Source organism: Pristiophorus japonicus, chromosome 8 (assembly GCF_044704955.1).
Source record: "Pristiophorus japonicus isolate sPriJap1 chromosome 8, sPriJap1.hap1, whole genome shotgun sequence".
NCBI classification, from domain to species: Eukaryota; Metazoa; Chordata; class Chondrichthyes; family Pristiophoridae; genus Pristiophorus; species Pristiophorus japonicus.
The window spans coordinates 199075-223989 of record NC_091984.1 but is presented as its reverse complement, the minus strand read 5'-3'; the positions used below and the strand labels follow the sequence as shown (position 1 = coordinate 223989).

At 42.8% G+C, this 24915-nt stretch overlaps 1 protein-coding gene across 3 annotated transcripts in view; it reads left to right on the top strand.

The window, feature by feature from the left end:
- The window catches only part of ssx2ipa (synovial sarcoma, X breakpoint 2 interacting protein a), a 114314-nt gene extending 89399 nt beyond the window's left edge, over positions 1-24915 (top strand). For 2 of the 3 annotated variants that reach the window (XM_070886449.1, XM_070886451.1), the window contains 8 exons: positions 161-236; positions 361-538; positions 4535-4685; positions 6379-6515; positions 10250-10423; positions 12260-12377; positions 16231-16405; positions 24115-24915. In XM_070886449.1, the coding sequence (XP_070742550.1) occupies positions 161-236; positions 361-538; positions 4535-4685; positions 6379-6515; positions 10250-10423; positions 12260-12377; positions 16231-16405; positions 24115-24328 (1223 nt within the window). In that variant the 3' untranslated portion in view covers positions 24329-24915. The remainder of the gene's footprint in view (positions 1-160; positions 237-360; positions 539-4534; positions 4686-6378; positions 6516-10249; positions 10424-12259; positions 12378-16230; positions 16406-24114) is intronic. The other variant, XM_070886450.1, reaches the window with a different exon arrangement.

Sequence of the window (24915 nt, the reverse complement as noted above, 5' to 3'; positions counted from 1 at the left end):
GTTACTGATTGGAGTAAGCAGATATTTCAGTAATTAAATCCACTAGTTCTGCGCATCAGTCATATATATATATTCTGTTAAAGTAGCAGAATAAAAATGGTATTTTTTGAACATTTTTCTCTCTGCATTTAAACTACTTTCTGATTTTTGTTTTAAAAAGGTATTGACATTCTTAATTATGTGGGTCGATCTGATGGTCGACGGGGTGCATGGAGGACGGGCAAAACAGAAGTCAGGTACAGTCTAGTTGTATACAGATCTTGCACATTACAGGCAGCCAGAAAATATATCTCCATTGATTTGTCACTGCAGCATTGTAGCACAATATAACCTTTTTCCATTTCTGTCCCAAAACTGCAGGAATGAAGGAGAGATGTACAAAGCCCTTATAAACAACTATGAAAGGCACCATAAAGAACTAATGGTGGAAAATATTGAACTGAAACAAGTTCTACAGCAGATGAAGAAAGATATGATGTCGATACTTGGCCGTAGAAAGCAGAGACCAAAAGAACATTTGGAAGATAGCAGTGGTATAGTGAGTTTCACAACATTGTTTCTCGATGTGTTTTTGTTTTTATTGGCCCTGAAATTGCGGTCGGAGGCTTCCCGCGGGGCAATTGCCTCCGACTTGAAACATTTCTGGTGGCCCCGGAGGAACGTGGGATTCCGGTGGGGAGGGCCTTCTCTTCCCGCGCTGCGAAGCGCGCTCCCGTCCTCCAGGTTCCCACGGAGACGGTGCAGTCACGTGTGACTGCTCAGCCAATCAGGTACAGTATTCCACAGCTTTCTCATTAATAGCAATGGGAACTCGGTATCTACCAGTTCTTATTGCTATTAATGGGGAAAAAACAAAGACACTAAGCACACAATAAAAAATAAACGGACCTCATAATTAAAATTAATTGAAATTAAAGTTAATAAGTGCCTTTAATAAAAAAAAATTTTAAATCGGAAAAATATTTTTTTTCTAAAGTTTTTGTAATTCGGGTGAAAAATAAATTTACCTTAGTGGGCAGAGTTTTTAACAATAAAATGTGTTTATTTAATTTAATTATGTTAGTGTTTAAAAACATACACAAACGGTTGTAACGTCACGCTATGCGCCTGCTTTTTCAGGCGCAAGAGTTTTGAGGACATTTGCTGGGCAAGATATGGGTAAATCCCGCAATCTTGCCTGAGCAAGTGTCCCTGCTCCCGAGATGCGGATCATCTGTCAAACTCCAGCTCGACAGATCGGAAATGCCGGTTTTCAGCGCATGCACATTGTGTGCTGAAAACCGGCTTTTGCGATGCCTTCCCGGGTCCGTATGGACCTGGGGAGGCCGGGATTTCCAGGCCTTTATGAAACTCTCATCCTTACAGAATGCTGTGGTACTAAGAATCATAATATTTGGATAGCTTTCTGCATTCTTATAGATTTTACCCCACCCCCTGTGTGTAAAATGTAATTGGTGATGGATCTTTGTCATAAAATACAAGATACTGAATTGCATACATTTGTTTAGATAATTGTACTTTATACTCCTGTCTCATGTCTGCCACAGTGTACTGTAGCAACAAATCACACACCTGAGCGTGAGTGTGTGAATAACTAAGCTAAGTACAAGTGCTGACATTTCTGAGGACCTGATGTTTATACAACTTTCGGACTTGAGTGGATAATGCACAAGTCCTCTTGTTGCAAAGCGTAAGCAGCATCATAACAAGAACAGCTTTTATTTATATAGCGCCTTTAACATAGTAAAACGTCCCAAGGCGCTTCATGGCAGTGTTCTAAGCCAAAACAGATAAATTTGACACCGAGTCACATAAGAAATTACAGCAGATGAGAGGTAGGTTTTAAGGAGTGTCTTAAAGGAGGAAAGAGAGGTAGAGAGGCGGAGAGGTTTAGGGAGGGAGTTCCAGAGCTCCGGGCCCAAGCAGCTGAAGGCACGCCCATCAATGGTTGAGTGATTATAATCAGGGATGCTCAAGAAGGCAGAGTTTGAGGAGCGCAGACATCTCATGGGGTTGTGAGGCTGAAAGAGATAAGCAAATAGGGAGGGGTGAGGCCATGGAGGGATTTGTAAACGAGGATGAGAATTTTGAAATTGAGGCGTTGCTTATCTGGGAGCCAGTGTAGGTCAGCGAGCACAGGGGTGATGGGTGAGCGGGACTTGGTGCGACTTAGGACACGAGCTGCCGAGTTTTGGATGACAAAGGCATAGATGAGGGTTTGAGTAGCAGATGAACTGAGGCAGGGGCGGAGGTGAAAGTGGGCAATGGTGGAAATAAAAGGTTTTAGTTATGCCACGGATATGTGGCCAGAAGCTAATTTCAGGGTCAAATATGCCTCGGTTGCGAACAGTCTGGTTTAGCCTCGGATAGATGCTAGGGAGAGGGATGGAGTCAGTGGCTAGGGAACACAGTGGCGGAGACCAAAGACAATGGCTTCGGTTTTCCAAATATTTAATTGGAGAACATTTCTGCTCATCCAGTATTGGATGTCGGAGAAGCAGTCTGACAATTTACAGACCATGGAGGGGTCGAGAGAAGTGGGGGTGAGGTAGAGCTGGGTGTCATCAGCGTACATGTGGAAACTGACACTGTGTTTTCGGATGATGTCGCCAAGGGGCAGTATATAGATGAGAAATAGAAGGGAGCCAAGGATAGATCCTTGGGGGACACCAGAGATAACGATGTGCATAATTTTTTTTTATTCCATCCCTTAAATTCACTCCCCCTTTCATGGTTCAGGAATACCGTAGATTTCTATCACCCAGCACAGTGAAGTCATTTTCAAATTATTTAAATGATTTTGGGCGATGCCTTAACTCTTGGTACTACTCAGTGAACTAAATTAAGAATATTAAAATGCCCAGCACACTGTTAGTTCTGCTTTTTGATATTTTAAAACTATACAGCAATTCAGTTTCCTAGCTGTCACGCCAATAAGAATGTTCTAGGATGAGTTGATGCACTGGAGATAATATCAGTATGAGGATGGGTTTATGATGAGAGTCTGGCATTAGGGCAGAAGTATGATCCAGCCTCTTGAGAACGGGAAGGAGTAACCTCGAAGATGTTCCAGCAGTGGAGGTGTCCACAGGTGAATGTATCTGACTCCGGGAAGAAGATGCAACAGATTGTGTTTAAAATTTCTACACTTCCCCCCTCTGATTCCCAGATTTTCCACTGAAAATTCGCTCCAGCAGAACAAAGTGCCGCAGATATCACAAAACTTGCTTCAGAAACCTGAGCTCCTCTCTCCAAGTGATGCATCTTTTTTCCCATGCTGGAAAAGTAGGCCCCTTTTGTCCTAAGAGCAGACACCATTCTGACCTGTAGCCCAGGTCACCCAATACTGACTTCCCAGCTATTGAATAGGACAGATTGTGGTCTTCAGGGCTGACTCGGCCCGTCATTGGAGTACACCACATTCTCTCAATTCATTGGGCCCAAATTTTCCTATGAGTCGCACCGTTTTTTTTGGTGTAACTTGATTTTTTGGTATATGTTTTTAGTTGCAAATATGGCCGTTTAATTTGCGCAGTGTAAGTGAGTTTGTTAGGTTTTTTTGTTAGGTCAGGTTTTTTCAAAAGCCACTTACACCATTTACGCCAATTTGGCCAGAAAAAAGTTGTACTAAACTAACTTAGGGCAGCGTATATGTCCACTTTTGTCCGCACAGAAAGACCTTACAGTTAAGGAATCGGCGCAAGTAACTACATTCCAAGCACCAAACAAAGCACAAAAGGTAATAAGCAATTAATTAACAAATAAAATAGAAGGAACCTTGCCCCAAAGCATCAAGACCAAAGTAATAAGCAATCAATAAACAACAAATAAATAAAAAAAAATAGAAGGAACCCTGCACCTAAAGCACCAAAATCAATCAGTAAATAAAAAATAGAAGTCCCACGTTAGGGAACGCAGCGGGCTGCCGATGAGGGAGCCCATTCGGCCAGGGGCTATAGGGACGGTGTGCTTCGGGGCCCCTCCCACAGCCTGCAGCACGCACTCACAGATTCGACCTGCCAGGAGCTACTGCACATACGTGCAGACTCTAGCGCGCATGTGCAGAGGTCCCGGCACTGTTTTCAGCGCTGGGACCTGGCTCTGCCCCCAATCCATTGGGCCACGACAGAAGAGAGGCTGGGGAGCGGCCAGAATACCGACGTCTTTTTTCTGCGCGCTTTGAGGCGGACACAAACGGCGGACCTCTGGTGAGGGCGCCAGAAAAACAGGTTAGGGAAACTTGAGCCCATTAACTTCATTCAATCTCAGAGGAATTATTTGACTGCAAGAGGGCATTGGAAAGTCTTATCACACGCTGTGGCAAGAGCCCAATAAATAGCCCTGGTGTCTCATTTTCTTTTGTAAGGGTCTTTTGCAAGGTGACAAAATATGTTTTCCATTTTTGTTGGAAAGTGGAATTGTTGAGGAATTAGATTTTGTTTTTAAATGAAGTCAGCTTGATATTCACCTGAGCACTTTATTTTTCTATTCCCCGCCCCCAAGAAGAAGTTTTCATCAGTTTTTGATTCCACAGGCTGGGTCGGACAATGAAGAGGATTCTCGTGAATACAACAAAGAAAATAGTTTGGAGCTTTCATGTGATGCAGTCCGCGAGCAACTCACCAACAGCATTCGGCAACAGTGGAGAATACTGAAAAACCATGTTGAGAAACTAGACACCCAAGGTACGATTGGCTTGTGTATAATTGAATAGTTTAGGGCAGCGGTGTCCAATCTTTGTCTTTTGAGGGTCACTCGGGAGACTGCCATGGAATTTCACAGGCCATAGAGAGAGTGCACCTAACGGATGGTTCTAAACCAACAGGCCCACAAACTTCAAATGGAACAAAGCAAAGAGAAGAAATGCAAGTGCAAGTGCATGGGCCACTGTTTGCATCCCTGGCTTTACAACACTGGAGAGCAGAAAATAAGATATTGTTTTGCATTATATTGGGATTTTCATTTCTTTATTAGTTTGAGGATTGTGGATTAAATCTTAATCACTTAAACTGAGAAATATTTCAAAACAAATTCAGGCAAAGGTGTTTACTAATTGTCTCAACAGTGTGTCTGTTCAGAAAACCATTGGGGCCGAATTGCCCCTTCCGATAAGGCCTTTGACCGCCTGAAAGTAGCGGCCACAGGTGGCGTGGAATAGCCGCTGAGTTTCCACGGAAGGGCTGCCATTTTGTAAACTGCACTTCCTCAGGAGCGGAGCGGAGCGGTGTCCGGGTGCCCGTTTTCCCGCCGCGGTGTGCACGTGCCAACCTCTTATTGTCTGGCGGGGTTCCCCTCGTGCAATTGCCCTGCTGGAGCAGAGCCACCGCTGGCCGGCGCCCCTAGTGGCGTTTGCTGTTGCTGCGCTCTCTGTGCAAGGGTGGTGTGGCCGCCCTTAAAGGGACTGCCAGGTCGGGCCAACAATTATGGCCGCGGGTTCAGCCGGGCCACCAACAGGCAGCCTGGCACCTACTCTGTGCCAGGTCGCTGGTCCGGCCAAAACCCTCCCTGGTGGCACAGTGGATCTAATGTAAATGAATGCGGAGTTTGCAGTGGCCTTCCCCTTTAACTGAAGGGGAGAGACGTGATGTGCCAGTGCGATGATGCCATCAGCACGGCACTGATGCCTGAGAGCATGGCCACACCGCTCCCACCTCCACCCCCATGAGGAGGCCGCTCCTCGTGGGGAAAAAAACCCACGAGGAGCTGAATTTCGTCAGATAGGCCACCACATCCATTGCAACGGCTAGAACACTTCAAAAATGGGCGGAGCTGAATTTCTACTCCATTAACCCGACTATTACCAAGAGAAACCCTTGGATGGCAAAAGGTGATGCTTTATAAAATTATTTATGCCTCCTATTTTCCAAATTGGATTAATCCCCATATAATTGCCTTTCAAAAATCCCGAAGAACTTGCATTTGGTTCCAATTATAAGTTGGGTATCTCCCTCCTCTGTAAAAAGCTCCTCACTTGCTCAGTTTAAGCTGGCAGTTTTGTGATGAGATGGACTGGAACGATTGGTTGTCTACATTTTGTGCTGGGCCTTGTGAATTGTTGCTTCCTATAGTGAGTAACCTGTAAGTATTTTCTTTGTTCCATTTCAGAAAATGTAGCTAGATCCTTGAATTTTATGATGTCCTTGTACATTCTGCTTACAGTCTGCTGTGACTTGTGTAATGCACGGGGAAAGTCTTGTTCAATTGTTAAATGCAAAGTATGAGCCTTTTAAAATTTTGAAGCCTTCATTTTTTTTTAAATGTAGGTGGAACATGCAAAACTTTACTGTAATCATTTAAAAAAATGCTTGCAGGTGTATGGTTGATTTTCAACACCTCAGGTTCTTGCAGTATTGATGGATTAAGTGTCACTTATTGCAGCATCCTTGGTGAAGTCTGCTTCTCTGGAAGATGATGAAATAATCAGCAGAGAAGATCATGAGCAAGAAATGGAGAAACTAAAAGTAGAAATTCAGCAGTGCAGGGATGTTATCAAAGCCCAGCAGCAATTGTTACAGGTACGCTTTACATTTAAATAAATAGCTCCGATGTGTCGGGTATGTTCTGTAACGGCAACATTGCAATTTGTAGCTGTAAAGCCAGCTGCTGGTTTGAGTCGTGGGCCAATTAGTGCAGTCAGTATGGAGTATGAAAGTAAGAGAACCTTGCATTTATAAAACACCTTTCAGGATGTCCCAAAGCGCTTTGCAACCAATGAAGTGCTTTTGAAGTGTAGTCACTGTTGTAATGTATGGGAAGAGTTTGTTTTTGAGAAGTTGCTGGCTTTATTTTCAACCTGAAAAGAGTTACATAAAATAAGAAATAGGAGCAGGAGTCGGCCATATGGCCCCTCGAGCCTGCTCCGCCATTTAATACGATCATGGCTGATCCGATCATGGATTCACAGCAGACTTTCCTGCCTGCTCTCTATAACCCCTTATTCCCTTACCAGTTCAGAAACTGTCTATTTCTGTCTTAAATTTATTTAATGTCCCAGCTTCCACAGCTCTCTGAGGCAGCAAATTCCACAGATTTACAACCCTCTGAGGAAATAAATTTCTCCTCATCTCAATTTTAAATGGGCAGCCCCTTATTCTAAGCTTATACCCTCTAGTTCTCGTCTCCCCATCAGTGGAAACATCCTCTCTGCATCCACCTTGTCAAGCCCCCTCATAATCTTATATGTTTCGATAAGATCACCTCTCATTCTTCTGAATTCCAATGAGTAGAGGCCCAACCTCCTCAACCTTTCCTCATAAGTCAACCCCCTCGTCTCCGGAATCAACCGAGTGAACCTTCTCTGAACTGCCTCCAAAGCAAGTATATCCTTTTGTAAATATGGAAACCAAAACTGCACGCAGTATTCCAGGTGTGGCCTCACCAATACCCTGTAAAACTGTAGCAAGATTTCCCTGCTTTTATACTCCATCCCCTTTGCAATAAAGGCCAAGAGTCAATTGTCCTGATCACTTGCTGTACCTGCATACTAACCTTTCGTGTTTCATGCACAAGTACCCCCAGGTCCCGCTGTACTGCAGCACTTTGCAATCTTTCTCCATTTAAATAATAACTTGCTCTTTGATTTTTTTTCTGCCAAAGTGCATGACCTCACACTTTCCAACATTATACTCCATCTGCTAAATTTTTGCCCACTCACTTAGCCTGTCTATGACCTTTTGCTGATTTTTTGTGTCCTCCTCACACATTGCTTTTCCTCCCATCATTGTATCGTCAGCAAACTTGGCTACATTACACTCTGTCCCTTCTTCCAAGTCGTTAATATAGATTGTAAATAGTTGGGGTCCCAGCACTGATCCCTGTGGCACCCCACTGGTTACTGATTGCCAACCCGAAAATGAACCATTTATCCCGACTCTGTTTTCTGTTCGTTAGCCAATCCTCTATCCATGCTAATATATTGCCCCCAACCCCGTGAACTTTTATCTTGTGTTGTAACCTTTTATGTGGCACCTTGTCAAATGCCTTCTGGAAGTCCAAATACACCATATCTACTGGTTCCCTTTATCCACCCTGTTCGTTGCATCCTCAAAGAATTCCAGCAAATTTGTCAAATGTGACTTCCCCTTCATAAATCCATGCTAACTCTGCCTGACTGAATTATGCTTTTCCAAATGTCCTGCTATTGCTTCTTTAATAATGGCCTCCAACATGATCCCAACCACAGATGTTAGGCTAACTGGTTTATAGTTTCCTGCTTTTTGTCTGCCTCCTTTTTTACATAGGGGCGTTACATTTGCAGTTTTCCAATCTCCTGGGACCTCTCCAGAATCTAGGAAATTTTGGTAAATTACAATCAAGGCATCCACTATCCCTGCCGCTACTTCTCTTAAGACCCTAGGATGCTCGCCATCAGGTCCAGGGGATTTAACTGCCTTTAGTCCCATTATCTTACTGAGTACCACCTCCTTAGTGGTTGTGATTGTGTTAAGTTCCTCCCCCCGCTATAGCCTCTTGACTATCCACTGTTGGGATATTGTTGGTGTCCTCTACCGTAAAGTGATACAAAATATTTGTTCAGAGTTTCTGCCATCTCCATGTTCCCCATCACTAATTCCCCGGTCTCGTTCTCTAAGTTCTATTTATTTGTTTCCCACCCCACTTGCCCAACCCAAGGCTGACTCTTGCTGGGGTAAAATTTCATATAAACACTTCAAAAACAAAAGTAATTCAGTAGGTGTGAAGTACTTTGGGACATGCTGACGATATTAAGTGCAAGTTCTTTCCTTCTGGTTGGGTTGTGATGTAACACATGCACAGGCAACTAGACCATAGGGACATTTCTTTTTTAAATTCCTTATGATTTAGAAGACTACATCTTTTAACGATCTCACAATGCAATTTTGAAGTCCTGTAAAATGAGTAGCAGGGAACAGTGTTTCAATGTGACTGACCATAGGATCAATCAATCACCACCGAGAAGGACAAGGGCAGCAGGCGCATGGGAACACCACCACCTCCACATTCCCCTCCAAGTCACACACCATCCCGACTTGGAAATATATTGTTGCTCCTTCATCGTCGCTGGGTCACAATCCTGGAACTCCCTCCCTAACAGCACTGTGGGAGCACCTTCACCACACGGACTGCAACGGTTCAAGAAGGCGGCTCACCACCACCTTCTCAAGGGGCAATTAGGGATGGGCAATAAATGCCGGCCTTGCCAGCGACGCCCACATCCCAGGAATGAGTTTTTTTTTTAAATGTGCTGGTGGCATTAGAAATGCATTTGTCCTCCATATCAAATAAGCCAGTGTTGTTCAGTAGTTTAGTCATTAACCACACGGGGCTAATTAGGAATTCAGATGTGGCTGATTGCATTTCTGATTAAATATAAAGTGAGTAATCGACAGTTTTTTGACATGTGATCTCAGTACTCATTTGCACTGCGTATGTTTGTGTACTGTAACATGTTTTTGCATATTTGTTCCTAAAATAGTAAGATGAAAAATAGACCAAGTGTTTTTGATCATTGTTTGTGCTTTACTTCCTTGGTTATTGAATGATATTTGTAAGCAAATATACATGGGAGTGTACATGAGCTGTTTTTCTACTAAAATTAATGCAGTGACTAAAATGGTGTCCTTGTGGCCACACTTGGTCAGTAATATCTATCGCACAATACTGAAATAAGCTAAATGGAGCTGACAAGCTGCAACCCCATTTCTGCTCAGATCAGCAGCGGTTTTAGTAGTACTGTACCTCAGTGAAGGAGGAGCATTCTGTTTGCTGGTGCATATGAAAGTTCTTCACTTTATTTGAAGTGTAAATTGTAAGTGTTGGCCAAACGGCTGCGATGAAACAGTGGCAGCAACAGCAGCTGTGCTTTTATTTTCTTGCTGCTATAAATGTGATACTTGGACTCCATTAACACTTAGTTACATCGGATGTTCAGCACAGAAGCTGGCCATTCAACCCAGCCACTGTTTACCTTCCACACCAGTGTGGCTGCACTTCTGTTTTACTAGATTGGTTTTGTTACAGATCTATTGCATACAGACATTGACTGCTTCATTATCTGAGGAATTGTGAATGCACCTGATCCATTTTGATCCTTATTTTTTAAGGTGTTGGATATTGAATTTTTTAAGGGAAAAATGCCTAGAAACATAGAAAATAGGTGCAGGAGCAGGTCCTTCGAGCCTGCACCACCATTCAATAAGATCAAGGCTGATCATTAACCAGTCACCTTTTTCGAAATGTGAAGGTTAGTCTTGGTTTTTCTTTTCCAAAGCAACAGCTTAATGCCCAGTGTGATGATGAAACGGCCATACTACTGCGCGACTGCTACTTACTAGAAGAGAAAGAACGACTGAAAGAAGAGTGGAGACTATTTAATGACCAGAAGAAAAACTTTGAAAGAGAGAGAAGGAACTTTACCGAAGCAGCTATTCGACTGGGGCATGAGGTAGCTTTTTGATTATTTTGTGTTTGTTAGTCTCCACACAGAATAGTTAGCCCAGTCATTTTATAGACCAACTACAGAGGATTCTGTCACTTATCACTAAATTTGGAATTGCTGTGAAATGGTCATGCTTTCCATAGTTGATTGAGAGCACTGATTTGTTACCATGAAATGGTAAGCAGTTATCTTCTTGAATTTTGTATAGAACATCTGACTGTGCAGCACAAAAGGTCAATACGGTATGTGACATGCAGAAAGATTGTGTGGATTGCATGGATTCCATAATCTGCAGTCACATGTTTTCCAGCCATCAGGGAAAGGCGGGTATGAAAATTATAAATTGCAACTTGTAAGCAACTGTGTGTTTATGCAGAGCTGAGCTCACTATTATAAACAGGACAGAGTCTAAGGGCCCAAGTTTCCACCTTTTTTTTTCCAAGAATTGCAAATATCTGCACCATACTATAGAGACGGTACCCGATGTAAATAGGTCTGTAAACATGTGGAAACATAGGGCCCAAGTTTCCACATGATTCGCGCCTGATTTTTAGGAGCAACTGGTGGAGAACGGACTATCTTAGAAATCGCAATTCTCCACATTTTTTTTCTGCAGTTCTAGTCAGGTAGAACAGTTCTACTTTGGAACAGAATTTTTTCTTCAAAAGGGGGCGTGTCCGGCCACTGACGCCTGATTTGAAAGTTTCCACAGTGAAAACGTACTCCAAACTAAAGTAGAATGGAGCAAGTGAAGATTTTTGTAGAACTGAAAAAACCTGTTCTACACATTAAAAAATCAGGCGCAGGTTACAAATTAGGCGTCCAGAACGAGGTGGGGGGGAAGGGAAGTCATTAAATTCGACAATAAATCCTTATTTATACTTCTACAAATATTATACAAATAAATCCAACCTGAATAAACATTTATAAGCAAAGAAAAGATTAAATAAACCATCTTCCTACCTGTGTGAAAGTGCTTCAGGCAGGGAGAATGCTGCAGTCAGCCTGAGGCGCCCACTCTGCCCGCGGGGGGGGAGAGAGGAGAGGAGGCACCCGTTCTTCCCGCAGGGGGGGTAGGAGGCGCCCGTTCTTCTCGCGGGGGGGGGGGAGGGGAGAGGAGGCACCCGTTCTTTCCCGCGGGGGGGAGGCGCCCGTTCTTCCTGCGGGGGTGGGGGGGGGGAGGGGGAGGAGACAGTGAGAAGGCTGCAGTGAGATGTGCTGATGGCAATGTGCTTTTATTAAAAAAATGTTCAAAAATTGAACAGCTACAAAGAACTACAAAAATGGCCGAGTGCCAATGTTTTTTTCACACTGCGCGTGCGCGAACGCTCCAATGCGCACGCGCAGCGTTGCCGACAGGAAAAAAACTAATTTAAATAGTGCCCGCCCCCTCCCACTTATAAAATCGGCACGAGTGTAGGCTCCACCCCCCTGGGCGCCGCGCCAAACAGACAAGGAGCTGCAGAACGCTCCAGAATCGCGATTTTTTTTTTTAGGCGCGAAAAACGGGCGCCCAGCTCAGAGGGGCGCCCGTTTTTTATCGTGTGGAAACTTGGGCCCCATATCACTGGCACGCCCAGATATTATAAGAGTTCTTCCACGTGGAACCAATCCATGATATAAAGTTGGCATAAGGATTTGTTTTCTAGTTTTGGCAGTATATTGTTTTTGATAACTCTGTATCTTGATTCTCAAGAAAATGCATTTCATATTTCTGAAGCTAGCACTTATTAATTTACATATATTTTATCAAGCTATTGTACATTTTGATACAGTTGTGGGAGGAATGCATTGATGGAAACAGAAGGGACATTTAGTGACTCTTTGCCTTTCTATCTGCAGAGGAAGATTTTTGAGGAAGATCGTGCAACACGGTTGAAGCAGCAGTTTTTGAACATGACTCCTTTTGTGGAGAGCAAAAGGCCAAAAATAATGAAGCCACAAAGTGCCTTGTCATTTAGTAAGTTTTATAACCAAATGTACAGACAACTGAACACTTGGAATGTGATTCCGTGGCCACTTGTGCCTCTGTCCTCTGATGCCCTTCAACTAACGAATGTTTAGATTCATACATTTTTATTATTCAAGTGTTTTCTTGTCATAATTATTTTCTATAGTATGCTGCCTTGGGCTAACCTTCACTGCCATGCAGTTTCCTGAGCAACAACAACTTGTATTTATATAGTGCCTTTAACATAGTAAAACGTTCCAAGGAGTGTTCAAAGATAAAAAAATAAAATTTGACGCCGAGCCAGATGAGAGAAAATTACGGCAGATGACCAAACGCTTGGTCAAAAAGGTAGGTTTTAAGGAGCGTCTTGAAGGAGGGTAGAGAGGCGGAGAGGTTTAGGGAGGGGGTTCCAGAGCTTAGGGCCCAGGCAGCTGAAGGCACGGCCACCGATGGTTGAGCGATTATAATCAGAGATACTCGAGAGGGCAGAGTTTGAGCAGTGTAGATATCTTGAGGATCTTGAGGCTGAAGGAGATTACAGAGATAGGGATATAATCTTGGTCAATTCTCCAAAATTCACACATACCAATACTTAGTAAGCACTCCAGTCCAACTACTTTTGCACCATTACTTGAAACATTTTAAATAGGCAGTTTGGGAAAGAACTCGTGTGGCAGTCCTGTTGGAAGCTCACATTTAATATTAATATTTGCTGCTTTAGTATTAAGATTCAAATGGTCAAGCAGCAAGAAATGTAGATATTTCCCTGGCAGGTTATTAAAATGTATAGGTAGGTGCAGCCTCAACTTTGTAACTTAATGTTTAGGTAACTTTGTTTTCACCATTTTATATCCAAAGAAAAGTGTGATCCAGCAGAAAATTCTATTCAATCTTCTTTGATTCTTTCACCCCTGGGGAGTATGCGTTCTTAGCAAAACGAATTGCACAGAACGGGCATTGGGAACTGAGTGGGATGGGGGGGGACAACGTGCTGGGATTGCCAAGTGGCACGGATGAATGAGATTCACATGGGAACTATTAAGGTGCCCTTTCAGTTCACAGTCCAGGTTAGAATAGAGTGAACATAAGAAATAAGAGCAGGAATAAGCCATACGGCCCCTCGAGCCTGCTCCACCATTCAATAAGATCATGGCTGATCTGATCATGGACTCAGCTCCACTTCCCCACCCACTCCCCATAACCCTTTACTCCCTTATCGCTCAAAAACCTGTCTATCTCCGCCTTAAATATATTCAATGACCCAGCCTCTACAGCTCTCTGGGGCAGAGAATTCCACAGATTTACAACCCTCTGGGAGAAGAAGTTTCTCCTCATCTCAGCTTTAAATGGGCGACCCTTTATTCTAAGACTATGTCCCCGAGTTTTCCTTTTCCCATGAGTGGAAATATCCTCTCTGCATCCACCTTGTCGAGCCCCCTCATTATCTTATTTGTTTAGATAAAATCACTTCTCATTCTTCTGAATTCCAATAAATAGAGGCCCAATCTACTCAACCTTTCCTCATAAGTCAACCACCTCATCTCCGGAATCAACCTAGTGAACCTTCTCTGAACAGCCTCCAATGCTCTCGTATCATATATTAAATCAACTTGTAAGGTAAATAGTGTCTGATGGCAACCCATTGAATGAATCGAGAATTTGTTGTGCTCTTCATTTGGGTGAACATGACTTCATAGAATCAGAAATTTACAGCAGGGAAGGAGGCCATTTTGGCCCATCGTGTCCATGCCAGCCAACAAGAGGCTATCCAGCCTAATCCTACTTTTCAGCTCGAGGTCCATAACCCTGCAGGTTACAGCACTTCAGGTGCACATCCAAGTACTTTTTAAATGTGGTGAGGGTTTCTGCCTCTACCACCCTTTCAGGCCGTGAGTTCCAGACTCTCTCAACTCTCTGCGTGAAGAAATTTCTCCTCAATTACTTTAAATTTATGCCCTCTGGTTGTTGACCCTTCTGCTAAAGGAAATAGGCCCTTTCTATCCACTATCTAGACCCCTCATAATTTTATACACAATGAGGTCTCCCCTTGGCCTCCTCTGTTCCAATGAAAACAAATCCAGCCTATCTAATCTATCCTCATAGCTTAGATTCACCACTCCCGGCAACATCCTCGTAAATCTCCTCTGTACCATCTCCAGTGCAATCACGTCCTTCCTGTAATGCAGTGACCAAAACTGCACGCAGTATTCCAGCTGTGGCCTAACCAGTGTTTTATACTTCGAACATAACCCCCCCTGCTCTTGTATTTTGTGTCTTGGCTAATAAAGGCAAGCATATTCCGTATGCCTTCTTAACCACCTTATCTACCGGGCCTACTTTCAGGGATCTGTGGACATGCACTCCAAGGTCCCTTTGTTCCAATACATGTCTCGGTGTCCTACCATTTAATGTGTATTCCCTTTCCTCCCCAAATGCATTACCTCACACTTCTCTGGATTAAATTCCATTTGCCACTGCTCTGCCCACCTGACCAGTAGATTGATATCTTCCTGCAGTCCGCAGCTTTCTTCTTCATTATCAACCACACAGCTGATTTTAGTATCATTGCAAACTTCTTAATCATACTCCCTATATTCAAGTCTAGATCATTGATGTATATCTCAAAAAGCAAGGGACCCAGTACTGAGCCTTGCGGAACCCCACTGGAAACATCCTTCCAGTCGCAAAAACCCCCATCAACCTTGCATAGTATTTTGATACTTTGGTTCCACTTCCTTTGAGATGAGAAGCAATATATGATGGTTTGTGTTGAATGGACTTGTAAAGATTTATTGAGGTTTCCTGATTGTCTGAGATCCATGTTAAACATGACCTCCGGACCTCGGCCGTCCTGCCCGCCGCTCCTCGCCATGCAGAGGTCGGAAACGGAGTGGAGCGGAGCAGACAGATGAGGTACAGAGGAGCGGAGAGGTCAGAGCCCAGAGGTGGAGCAGCATGGACGAGACTAAGGGAACGCGTAGCATGGGCCAATAGCGAGGCTGTGAGGTCGTGAGGCTCACGTTGCATACTATGAATTCACGCAGAGAGGTGACCTGTGGGAAGGAGGACAGTAGGAGTATGTATTGACACATGCGGCAGAGCTTGGTCTCCAGTCGTCTTGGATCCCCTTGCCACTGGACCAAGACCTTGCTCTGTCAAGCCTGTGTGGTGGCTATTGTGCAATGGCCACCCCATTTTAAAAGAATTCATGCACAGGCATCTTCCACCGTTTAAAATGAGTTTTCATCAGTCTCCTGAGAACTCATTTTTAGTGTGGAAGCAAGTCATCCTTGACCCTGAGGGACTGCCTATGATGATAAACATGAAGTAAGCAGTGGCTCCCATCATTTCTGTAGTACTAGGGATGAGGTAAACATTAAAATGCCACATCATTAAACCTGGGAAAGGTTTGAGCTCCCCAGCAGTTAAATGAATCACATGGTCCAGTATTCAGTCAGACCTGGTGCAGAAAGAGCACAGATTGGACCCTGTCTATGCTGAAGTAGCTGATTTCAGCTGTGGTGGTAATAGTGAAGTACTGTTGATTTTAGTACCGTGGGCTAGGCGGGAAGTTAAAATTGCCAGGTTTCCTACTCCTTCTCCCCATCCATTGGTCCTCACGAGTAACTGGGTAAAGTTAGGATGCCCACGATTGAGCATTCTGCCAACATTCGATGACTTCACCAAACATTTACAAATGAGCACGGTAACTTCAAATGCAGTTTTGATGTTCATCATGTGTGAACATAGCATGTATCTTTATTTTTTGCTCCCAATGTGCTTGCTTTAACTTTATCAACTACTTAAACACTTCTATTAATTTGATTAACTTAATCTTTTACATACCATGAATATCTTCCAGGTCCAGAGCAGGATAAGCACACGATACAGTCACAGCCAAATATGTCTGCTTACTTCCGACCAAATACAGCTCCAGTAGCTACACCTGAGCCTTCAACAAAAATCAAATTTCCTCCAATAAATTGTGCCACGTCCGCAGACTCGGGACGAACCGAGCGCCTCGCTCCAGGAACTAGGTGTGTAACAAATCTGTGTGTGCATTTTCTGTGTCTGGTCTTTTAATACACCTGGGGATGGTAGGAACATGAATTTTAGGATAGGAGTGGATTGGAAAATAGTTAAATTATAGTAAATTGCAAACTAGCAGCAATAATCTTGAAGTTTCAATCCTTCAGTCAAACCAGTATTAGAGATTTGCTTATCTCTAGTCTTTCAAATAATTAAATTCAAGTGTAAACCAATATGGTGAGTATATTGTGTTTAATTGGAGTTTAGGACTATATATAGTTATACAGCAAAAACATACCACCGTGATAAATAACTCGCTCTCGCTCTCCGAAAAAGTGTTTGACTACTTGATCCATTCTTGGGAACTCCTCACTCCATGGTCTGCCTGATAATCTTCAGCTCTTCCTTTTATTCTCTTTTTAGGGGTGGGCCTGGGATCGAATTATTGACGAGACGATTTGACCTACAGATGTTCCCCATAAAACTCAGTGCCCAATGGGACGTCGAGTTCTTTGTCTAAACTTGCCGATGAAGCCACTCCCTAAAAGAGGGGTCTTGACAACCATTACACATCTTTTCTTTATACGCTTTGGAGGCCGATCCATCTATCTGGACTCTGTTATCTCAGCCAGCCCTGTCCCCCCAAAGCTATAGTCTCTTATCTCAACTGGTCTTGTCCTCTCCATATCTCAGGCACAACCTTGGGCCATTTAATCAGAATCCCTAGGCTAGAACTGTCCCCTTAATCTAACAGACTGTTCCATCCTGCGATGGTACCCTAACTCCCAGAAATTCTTCTATGTATTTTATACTCATTAACTTTTAATTATCTTCGCACGCAGTTCTGTTAAACAAATTCCAAATTCTACCTTAGCATTATAGTATGATTACTAGTAATAATGCAAGAAACAGGTTGGACCTTCATTGGCCAACTTAAAGGCTAAGTCAAAATCCTAAACTGGCAGCCGACAAGACAGTCTAGTCTGATAAGGCTATAAAGCTGTGGGGTCCCATTTGGAATGGTATGCATCCTCTAATCTACTCATTAAAAACACACTCTCTCATCCTAATGTTTTGTTTTCCGAGGAAAACGACACTTATAGTTTCAGTAAGACATTAACCCTACTTGTCTCGAGCAGAAACATACAATCATTTAAACACAGTATTATTCGCGCCACAGTTTCATTCGCATAGCCATACATTTTTAGGTATATCTAATTTCTAACACCTGCTACAATTTTTCCTGTTCAACCTGCACATGTGTGACTTCTTGGGTGGGCAAGTTGGAATTGTAAAAATAACTCTGCTGTTTTTGTTGGAAGCCAGGAAGGGGAGAGAAGGAAGAATTGTAGGTCAACGTCTAAATATATCCCGTCCCTCCCTGGTTGGATTGGACTGTACATAGCAACCCTCCACATTTGATGCAAGACAGTCAGTGTTTTGGGGGCATTGCCCACGTTTGTTGGTACCAAGGACCTCCAGTTGATTGATCAGGTTTTCAATACTATGAGTTCCACTTTTATTTTTGAAGCATGATGTAATGGTTAGGGCTGAACACAGGGGTGATATGCCAATTAACTCCAGATAACTAATCTCTCATAAATAGTATGGGTCCGCTTAAAGTATCCCAATAGCAACAATCTGGAAAAAGAACTAACATTTGATTGTTTTGAGATGGAGTGTTGCTGAAAGTTTGCACAGTACATAAAAACATACGAACAAAAGAAATAGGAGCAGGAATAGGCTATTTGGCCCCTCGAGCCTGTTCCACCATTCAATAAGATCATGGCTAATCTTCTACTGCAGGCAAATTGCTGTGAAGTCCAAAAACCATAGGGTAGTATTAGTAGGGGATTTTAACTATCCAAATATTGATTGGGACAAATTTAATGTGAAGGGTATAAAGGGTGCCGAATTCTTGAAATGCATTAAAGAGAACTTTTTTAGTCAGTATGTAACAAGCCCAACATGAGAGGTGGTGGTCTTGGATTTAGTTTTGGGGAATAAAGCTGGGCAGGTTGAAGGGGTATTAGTGGGAGAGCACTTGGGTGCCAGTGACCATAATTCAGTCAGATTCAAGGAGAGGCCTGGAATAAAAGTCCCAAATTGGGGAAAAGCTAATTTTGTTAAGTTGAGTGATTTGGCCATAGTGGACTGGAAACAGCTACTTGTGGGTAAATCCATGTCGGAACAGTGGGAGGCATTCAAGGAGGCGATCCGGAAGGCTCAAGACAAACACGTTCCCTTAAAGAAAAATATTGGGAAAAATAATTCTAGAACCCCCTGGACGTCTAGGAACTTACAGGGGAGGATTAAGAAAAAAAGGGAAGCTTATGTCATATACCAATGGCTAAATGCTATAGAATCTTTAGAGGAATATAGAAAGTTAAGAGGCAAAATTAAAAAGGATATTAGGAATGCTAAGAGAGAGCACAAGAAATTCTTGGCCAGTAAAATTAAGGAAAACCCTAAGATGTTCTATAAATATATTAAGAGTAAGAGGGTAACTAAAGAAAGGGTAGGGCCTATTAGAGGCCATGAGGGTAATCTTTGTGTGGAGGCAGAAGATGTTGGGAGGGTCCTTACGAATACTTTGCATCTGTTTTCACAAAGGAAAGGGGCAATGCAGATACTGCTATCGAGGAGGAGTGTGATATTCTGGATGAAATAAATATAGTGACAGAGGAAGTATTAAGGGGTTTAGCAGCTTTGAAAGTAGATAAGTTCCCAGGCCCGGATGAAATGCATCCCAGGCTGTTGAGCGAAGTAAAAGAGGAAATAGCAGAGGCCTTGACCATCATTTTCCAGTCCTCTTTGGATCTGGGCATGGTGCCAGAGGATTGGAGGACTGCTAATGTAGTACCCTTGTTTAAGGAAGAAAGAAAGGGATAGGCCGAGTAATTACAGGCCTGTCAGCCTAACCTCATTGGTGGGAAAATTATTGGAAAAAATCCTGAAAGACAGGATAAATCTGCATTTGGAAAGGCAAGGATTAATTGGAGACTGTCAGCACAGATTTGCTCAGGGAAGATCGTGTTTGACTGACCTGATTTTTTTTATTTGAGGAGGTAACGAAGAGGATCGATGAGGGTAGTGCGTACGATGTAGTATATATGGACTTTAGCAAGACTTTTGATAAGGTCTCACATGGGAGACTGGCCATGGGATCCAGGGCAAAGTGGCAAGTTGGATCCAAAATTGGCTTGGAGGTAGGAAGCCAAAGGTAATGATTGTTGGATGTTTTTGTGACTGGAAGGATGTTTCCAGTGGGGTTCCGCAGGGCTCAGTACTGGGTCCCTTGCTTTTTGTGGTATGTATCAACGATTTAGATTTGAATATCGGGAGTATGATCAAGAAGGTTGTGTGGTTGATAATGAAGAGGAAAGTCATGGGCTGCAGGAGGATATCAATCTACTGGTCAGGTGGGCAGAGCAGTGGCAAATGGAATTTAATTCAGAGAACTGTGAAGTGATACACTTTTGGAGGGCTAATAAGGAAAGGGTATACACATTAAGCGATAGGCCACTTAATAGTGTAGATAAACAAAGGGACCTTGGAGTGCTTGTCCACAGATCTCTGAAAGTAGCAGGCCAGGTGGATAAGATGGTTAAGGCATATGGAATGTTTGCTTTTATTGGCCGAGGCATAGAATATAAGAGCAGGGAGGTTATACTTAAATTGTATAATACTTTGGTTAGGTTACAGCTGGAATACTGTGTACAGTTCTGGTCGGCATATTATAGGAAGGACGTGATTGCACTAGAGAGGGTGCAGAGGAGATTTACTAGGATGTTGCCTGGAATGGAGAATCTTAGTTGAGGACAGATTGGATAGGTTGGGTTTGTTCTCATTGGAACAGAGGAGGTTGAGAGGAGACCTCATTGAGGTGTACAAAATATGAAGGGGCCTGGACATAGTGGATAGTAAGGGTCTATTTCCATTAGTGGAGGGGTCTATTACAAGGAGGCATAGTTTTAAGGTGGTTGGTGGAAGGTTTCGAGGGTATTTAAGGGGGGGCTTCTTTACACAGAGGGTTGTGGGGATCTGGAACTCGCTGCCTGGAAGAGTGGTGGATGCAGAAACCCTCACCACTCTTAAGGGATGGTTGGATGAGCACTTAAAGTGCAGTATCCTGCAGGGTTACAGACCTAGAGCTGATAATTGGGATTAGACTGGATGACCTTTTGTTGGACGGTGCAGATATAATGGTAAGTACTGCAGGGAATAGAATACGGCCAGGGTGATCTCCTGGACTAGTGTCGATCGTCTGGATAGGTCGGAGAGGAATTTTCCCAGATTTGCTTTCCCTAAATTGGCCTGGGTTTTTATCTGGTTTTTGCCTCTCCCAAGAGATCACATGGCTCCGGTTGGGATGGAGTGAAGAATGTTTCAGTATCAGGGGTGTTGCAGTTGTGTGAGGCGGTCTGGTTTGGGCTGGGTGCTCTCTTTCTTTCCGTCATTGTTCATAGGTTTATATGCAACCTTCAGGGTTGCTGACCGAGGGCCGTGTGGCTCTTTGTCGGCCGGCGCGGACACGATGGGCCAGAATGGCACCTCTGCGCTGTAAGTTTCTATGTTTCTAACTCCACTTTCCTGCACTGTCCCCATATCCCATGATCCCCTTAATATTCAAAAATCTAGTGATCTTTGCCTTGGACATAATCAAACACAGGCTCCATAGCCCTCTGGGGCAGAGAATTCCAAAGATTCACCACCCTCTGAGTAAAGAAGTTTCTCCTCATCTCCGTCCTAAATGGCCGACCCCCTATCCTGAGACTGTGACCCCTGGTTCTAGACTCCCCAGCCCAGGGAAACATCCTCCCTGCATCTACCCTGGCTATTCCTGTAAGAATTTTAAATGTTTCACTGAGATCACCTCTCATTCTTCCAAACTCTAGAGAATATAGGTCTAGTATGTTCAATCTCTCCTCATAGGACAATCCCCCCATCGCAGGAATCAGTCTGATGAACCTTCGTTGCACTCCCTCTATGGCAAGTGTATCCTTCCTTGGGTAAGGAGACCATAATACTCCAGGTGCTGCCTCACCAGGGCCCTATATAATTTCAATAAGTTGTCTTTACTCTTATCCTCAAATCCTCTTGTAATAAAGGTCAACATACCATTTGCTTTCTTAATTGCTTGCTGTACCTGCATGTTAACTTTCAGTGATTTGTGTACAAGGACACCCAGGTTCCTCTGAGCACCAACATTTCCCAATCTCTCTCCATTTTTAAAAATACTCTGCTTTTCTAGTTTTCCTACCAAAGTGGATATTTTTACATTTCTCCACATTATATTCCATTTGCCATGTTCTTGCCCACTCACTCAGCCTGTCTATATCCCCTTGAAGCCTCTTTGCATCCTCCTTACAACTTATATTCCCAACTAGCTTTGTATCATCAACAAATGTAGATATATTACATTTGGTCCCCTCATCCAAATCATTGATACAGATTGTGAATAGCTGGGGCCCCAGCACTGATCCTTGCGGCACCCCACTAGTTACAGCCTGCCAACCCGAAAATTACTCGTTTATTCCTATCCTCTGTCCCTCTGTTTTCTGTCTGTCAACCAATCTTCATTCCTTGCTGGAATATTACTCCCAATCCCATGAGCCTAAATTTTGTTTAATACATCTTGTGTGGCACCTTATCGAATATCTTCTGAAAATCTAATTAAACCACATCCACTGGTTCCCCCTTTTCTATTCTACTAGGGGGTTACAACCTTAAAAAGTTCAACAGATTTGTCAAACATGATTTCCCTTTCATAAATCTGTGTTGACTCTGCCCAATCCTATTATTATTTTCTAAGTGCCCTGTGACCACGTCCTTAAAAATAGATTCTAGCATTTTCCCTTCGACTGATGTCAGGCTAATTGGTCTGTAGTTCCCCGTTTTCTCTCTCCCGCCTCTCTTAAATAGCGGGGTCACATTAGCTACCTTCCAATCGGGAGGAATCATTCTCTAATCATTGGCTTTTTGGAAGATGACAACCAATGCATCCACTATCTCTATAGTCACTTCTTTCAAAACCCTAGGATGTAGGCCATCAGGTCCAGGGGATTTATCGGCTTTCAGTTCCATTATATAAGAATAGGAGCAGGAGTAGGCCATTTGGCCCCTCCAACCATTAATTTCTCCAGTACTTTTTGTACTAATTTATTTCAGTTCCTCATTCTTGCTAGACCCTTGGTTCTCCACTATTTCCGCGAGGTTTTTTTGTATCTTCCGTGAAGACCGATACAAGTATTTACATTTTCTGACTTTTCCTTATTCCCTATTAGAATTTCTCCTGTCTCAGCCTGTAAGGGACCCACTTTTACTTTCGATAATCGTTTCCTTTTTACATACCTATATAACATTTTGCTGTCTATTTTTATGTGTCTCGCTAGTTTACTTTTATATTCTATTTTGGCAACATTTAGAAGCCTCGTCCTTTGATCTAATACTATCTTTAGCTTCTCGTTAACCACGATTGGATCATTTTACGTGTGGGGTTTTTGTGCCTTAAGGGAATGTATGTTTGTTGTAAATTATGTACTCTTTAAATTTCTACCGTCATACCTTTTCGTGTAGTTTCCCAATCTACCTTGGCCAACTCGTCCCTCGTACCTAGTAGTTTCCTTTGTTTATTTAGATTTAAGACCCTAGTTTCGGATTTAACTAAATCACTTTCAAACTCGATATAAAATTCTTTCATATTATGCTCACTCTTCCCTACAAGCCCCTTTTATGCAAGGTTATTATTTAACCTGTTCTCATTGCACAATACTAGATCTAAAATAGTCTGTTCCCTCGTTGGTTCCTCAACATATTGATTTAGAAAACCATCTTGTATACATTCCATGAATTCGTCCTCCACACTATTACTGCATATTTGGTTTGCCCAATCTATCTGTAGATTAAAGTCCGCCATGATTACTGTATTGCCCTTGTTACATGCACCTCTAATTTCCTGATGTATACTGTGCCCTATATTACCAATTACTGTTTGGGGGTCTATAAACAACTCCCACCAATGTTTTCTGCCCCTTGCTATTTCTTAGCTCCACCCAAATTGATTCTACTACTTGATTTTCCAAGCTAAGATACTTTCTCTCTATTTTTATCCTATCCTTTATTATCCGGGCTACCCCCTCCTCCTTTTCCATTTTGCTCATCACTTCTAATAGTTAAGTATCCTGGAATATTTAGTTCCCAACCATGGTCACTTTGCAACCATGTCTCCGAAATGGCTATTAATTCATCTATTTTGTTATGAATGCTTCGCGCATTCAGATATAATGCCTTTAGCTTTGACTTTTTTCTATTTTTCCCTGATGTCACCTTAGTCAGTGATGCCTGATTACCTTTGTTATTCTCTCTGTCCCTTCCTGACCCACTCTGCTTATTTTAACCCAAAACTCTGCTCTGCTCTAGAGCCTTGACATTTCTCTTACTGCTTTTAAATTTATTCTTTCCTGAATCCTCCCACCCCTCCATTAGTTTAAAGCCCTGTCTACTGCCCTAGCTATTTGATTCGCCAGGGCACTGGTTCCAGCCCAGTTCAAGTGGAGCCCATCCCAACGGAACAGCTCCCTCTGTAGAAATACAGTGATCGGATTATGTTTGGGTGTGTTTTCTTTAACCAGATAGGCGTTCCTTGGGCTAAATACAAGTGAATGCAATCCAGATTGACGTGTTGTGATTTTATTCATTTTATTTTCCATTCCAGCTCGAGACCTCTACCAAAAAGAGGAAATGCAGGCAGTTATGATGTGAAAAGAAACAGTAATGGAACAGCTCATGAGAAATGGAGGGGCACTTCAAAGCCAAGCCCTGATCACAGATATCATAACGGCTGTTCGACACTCTGGAACCATTTGCAGGAGGCGGAGGACTTGGCTGAAAATTCCTTACAATCTGCAAATGAGCCGAATCTCGAATGACTTGAGCAGAAGGCAGAAACTATAACTCCAGATTCTGTAAAACTGCCCAGGGTCCTTGGAATGTAGTGTTCTATTTAAATAATGCACTTGCATTTAAACATGTCATGGTGACATTTAAACTGAGGATCACTTCAGGCCGCACTTTGAGTGGAAACTGTGAGAGTTGTGACTATGAAGCCTGTGATTTCTGGTTTTCCGTGGGTGCACTATGTTTTTTGTAAATGGGTATGAAGAATCTCATTTTAAATGATTGTTTTAGTTTATTTCTCTTTTTATTGATTATTTAAGGAGTAGCTGCAAACTTTTTAATTTTAAATGTTTCTATGATTTTTTTAAATCTTTATGTCGGTAATGTGATCATCTGGGGAAAAAAATAGTTTTTAAACCTTTTGACAAAACTGGCTATGCTGAAAAAGCCTTGCACGTGTCAAATCATCACTACAGACAATTGCTCCACTTAAATCAAGTCCTTGAAGTGTTCTGATAGAATTTTAATTTCAATTTTTAAAATCTAGTTGCTGCTTTAAATGTAACACATGAAGTTTTGTCCTAGAAAGAGGGGATCCTAATAAAATGTGTTCACAGTA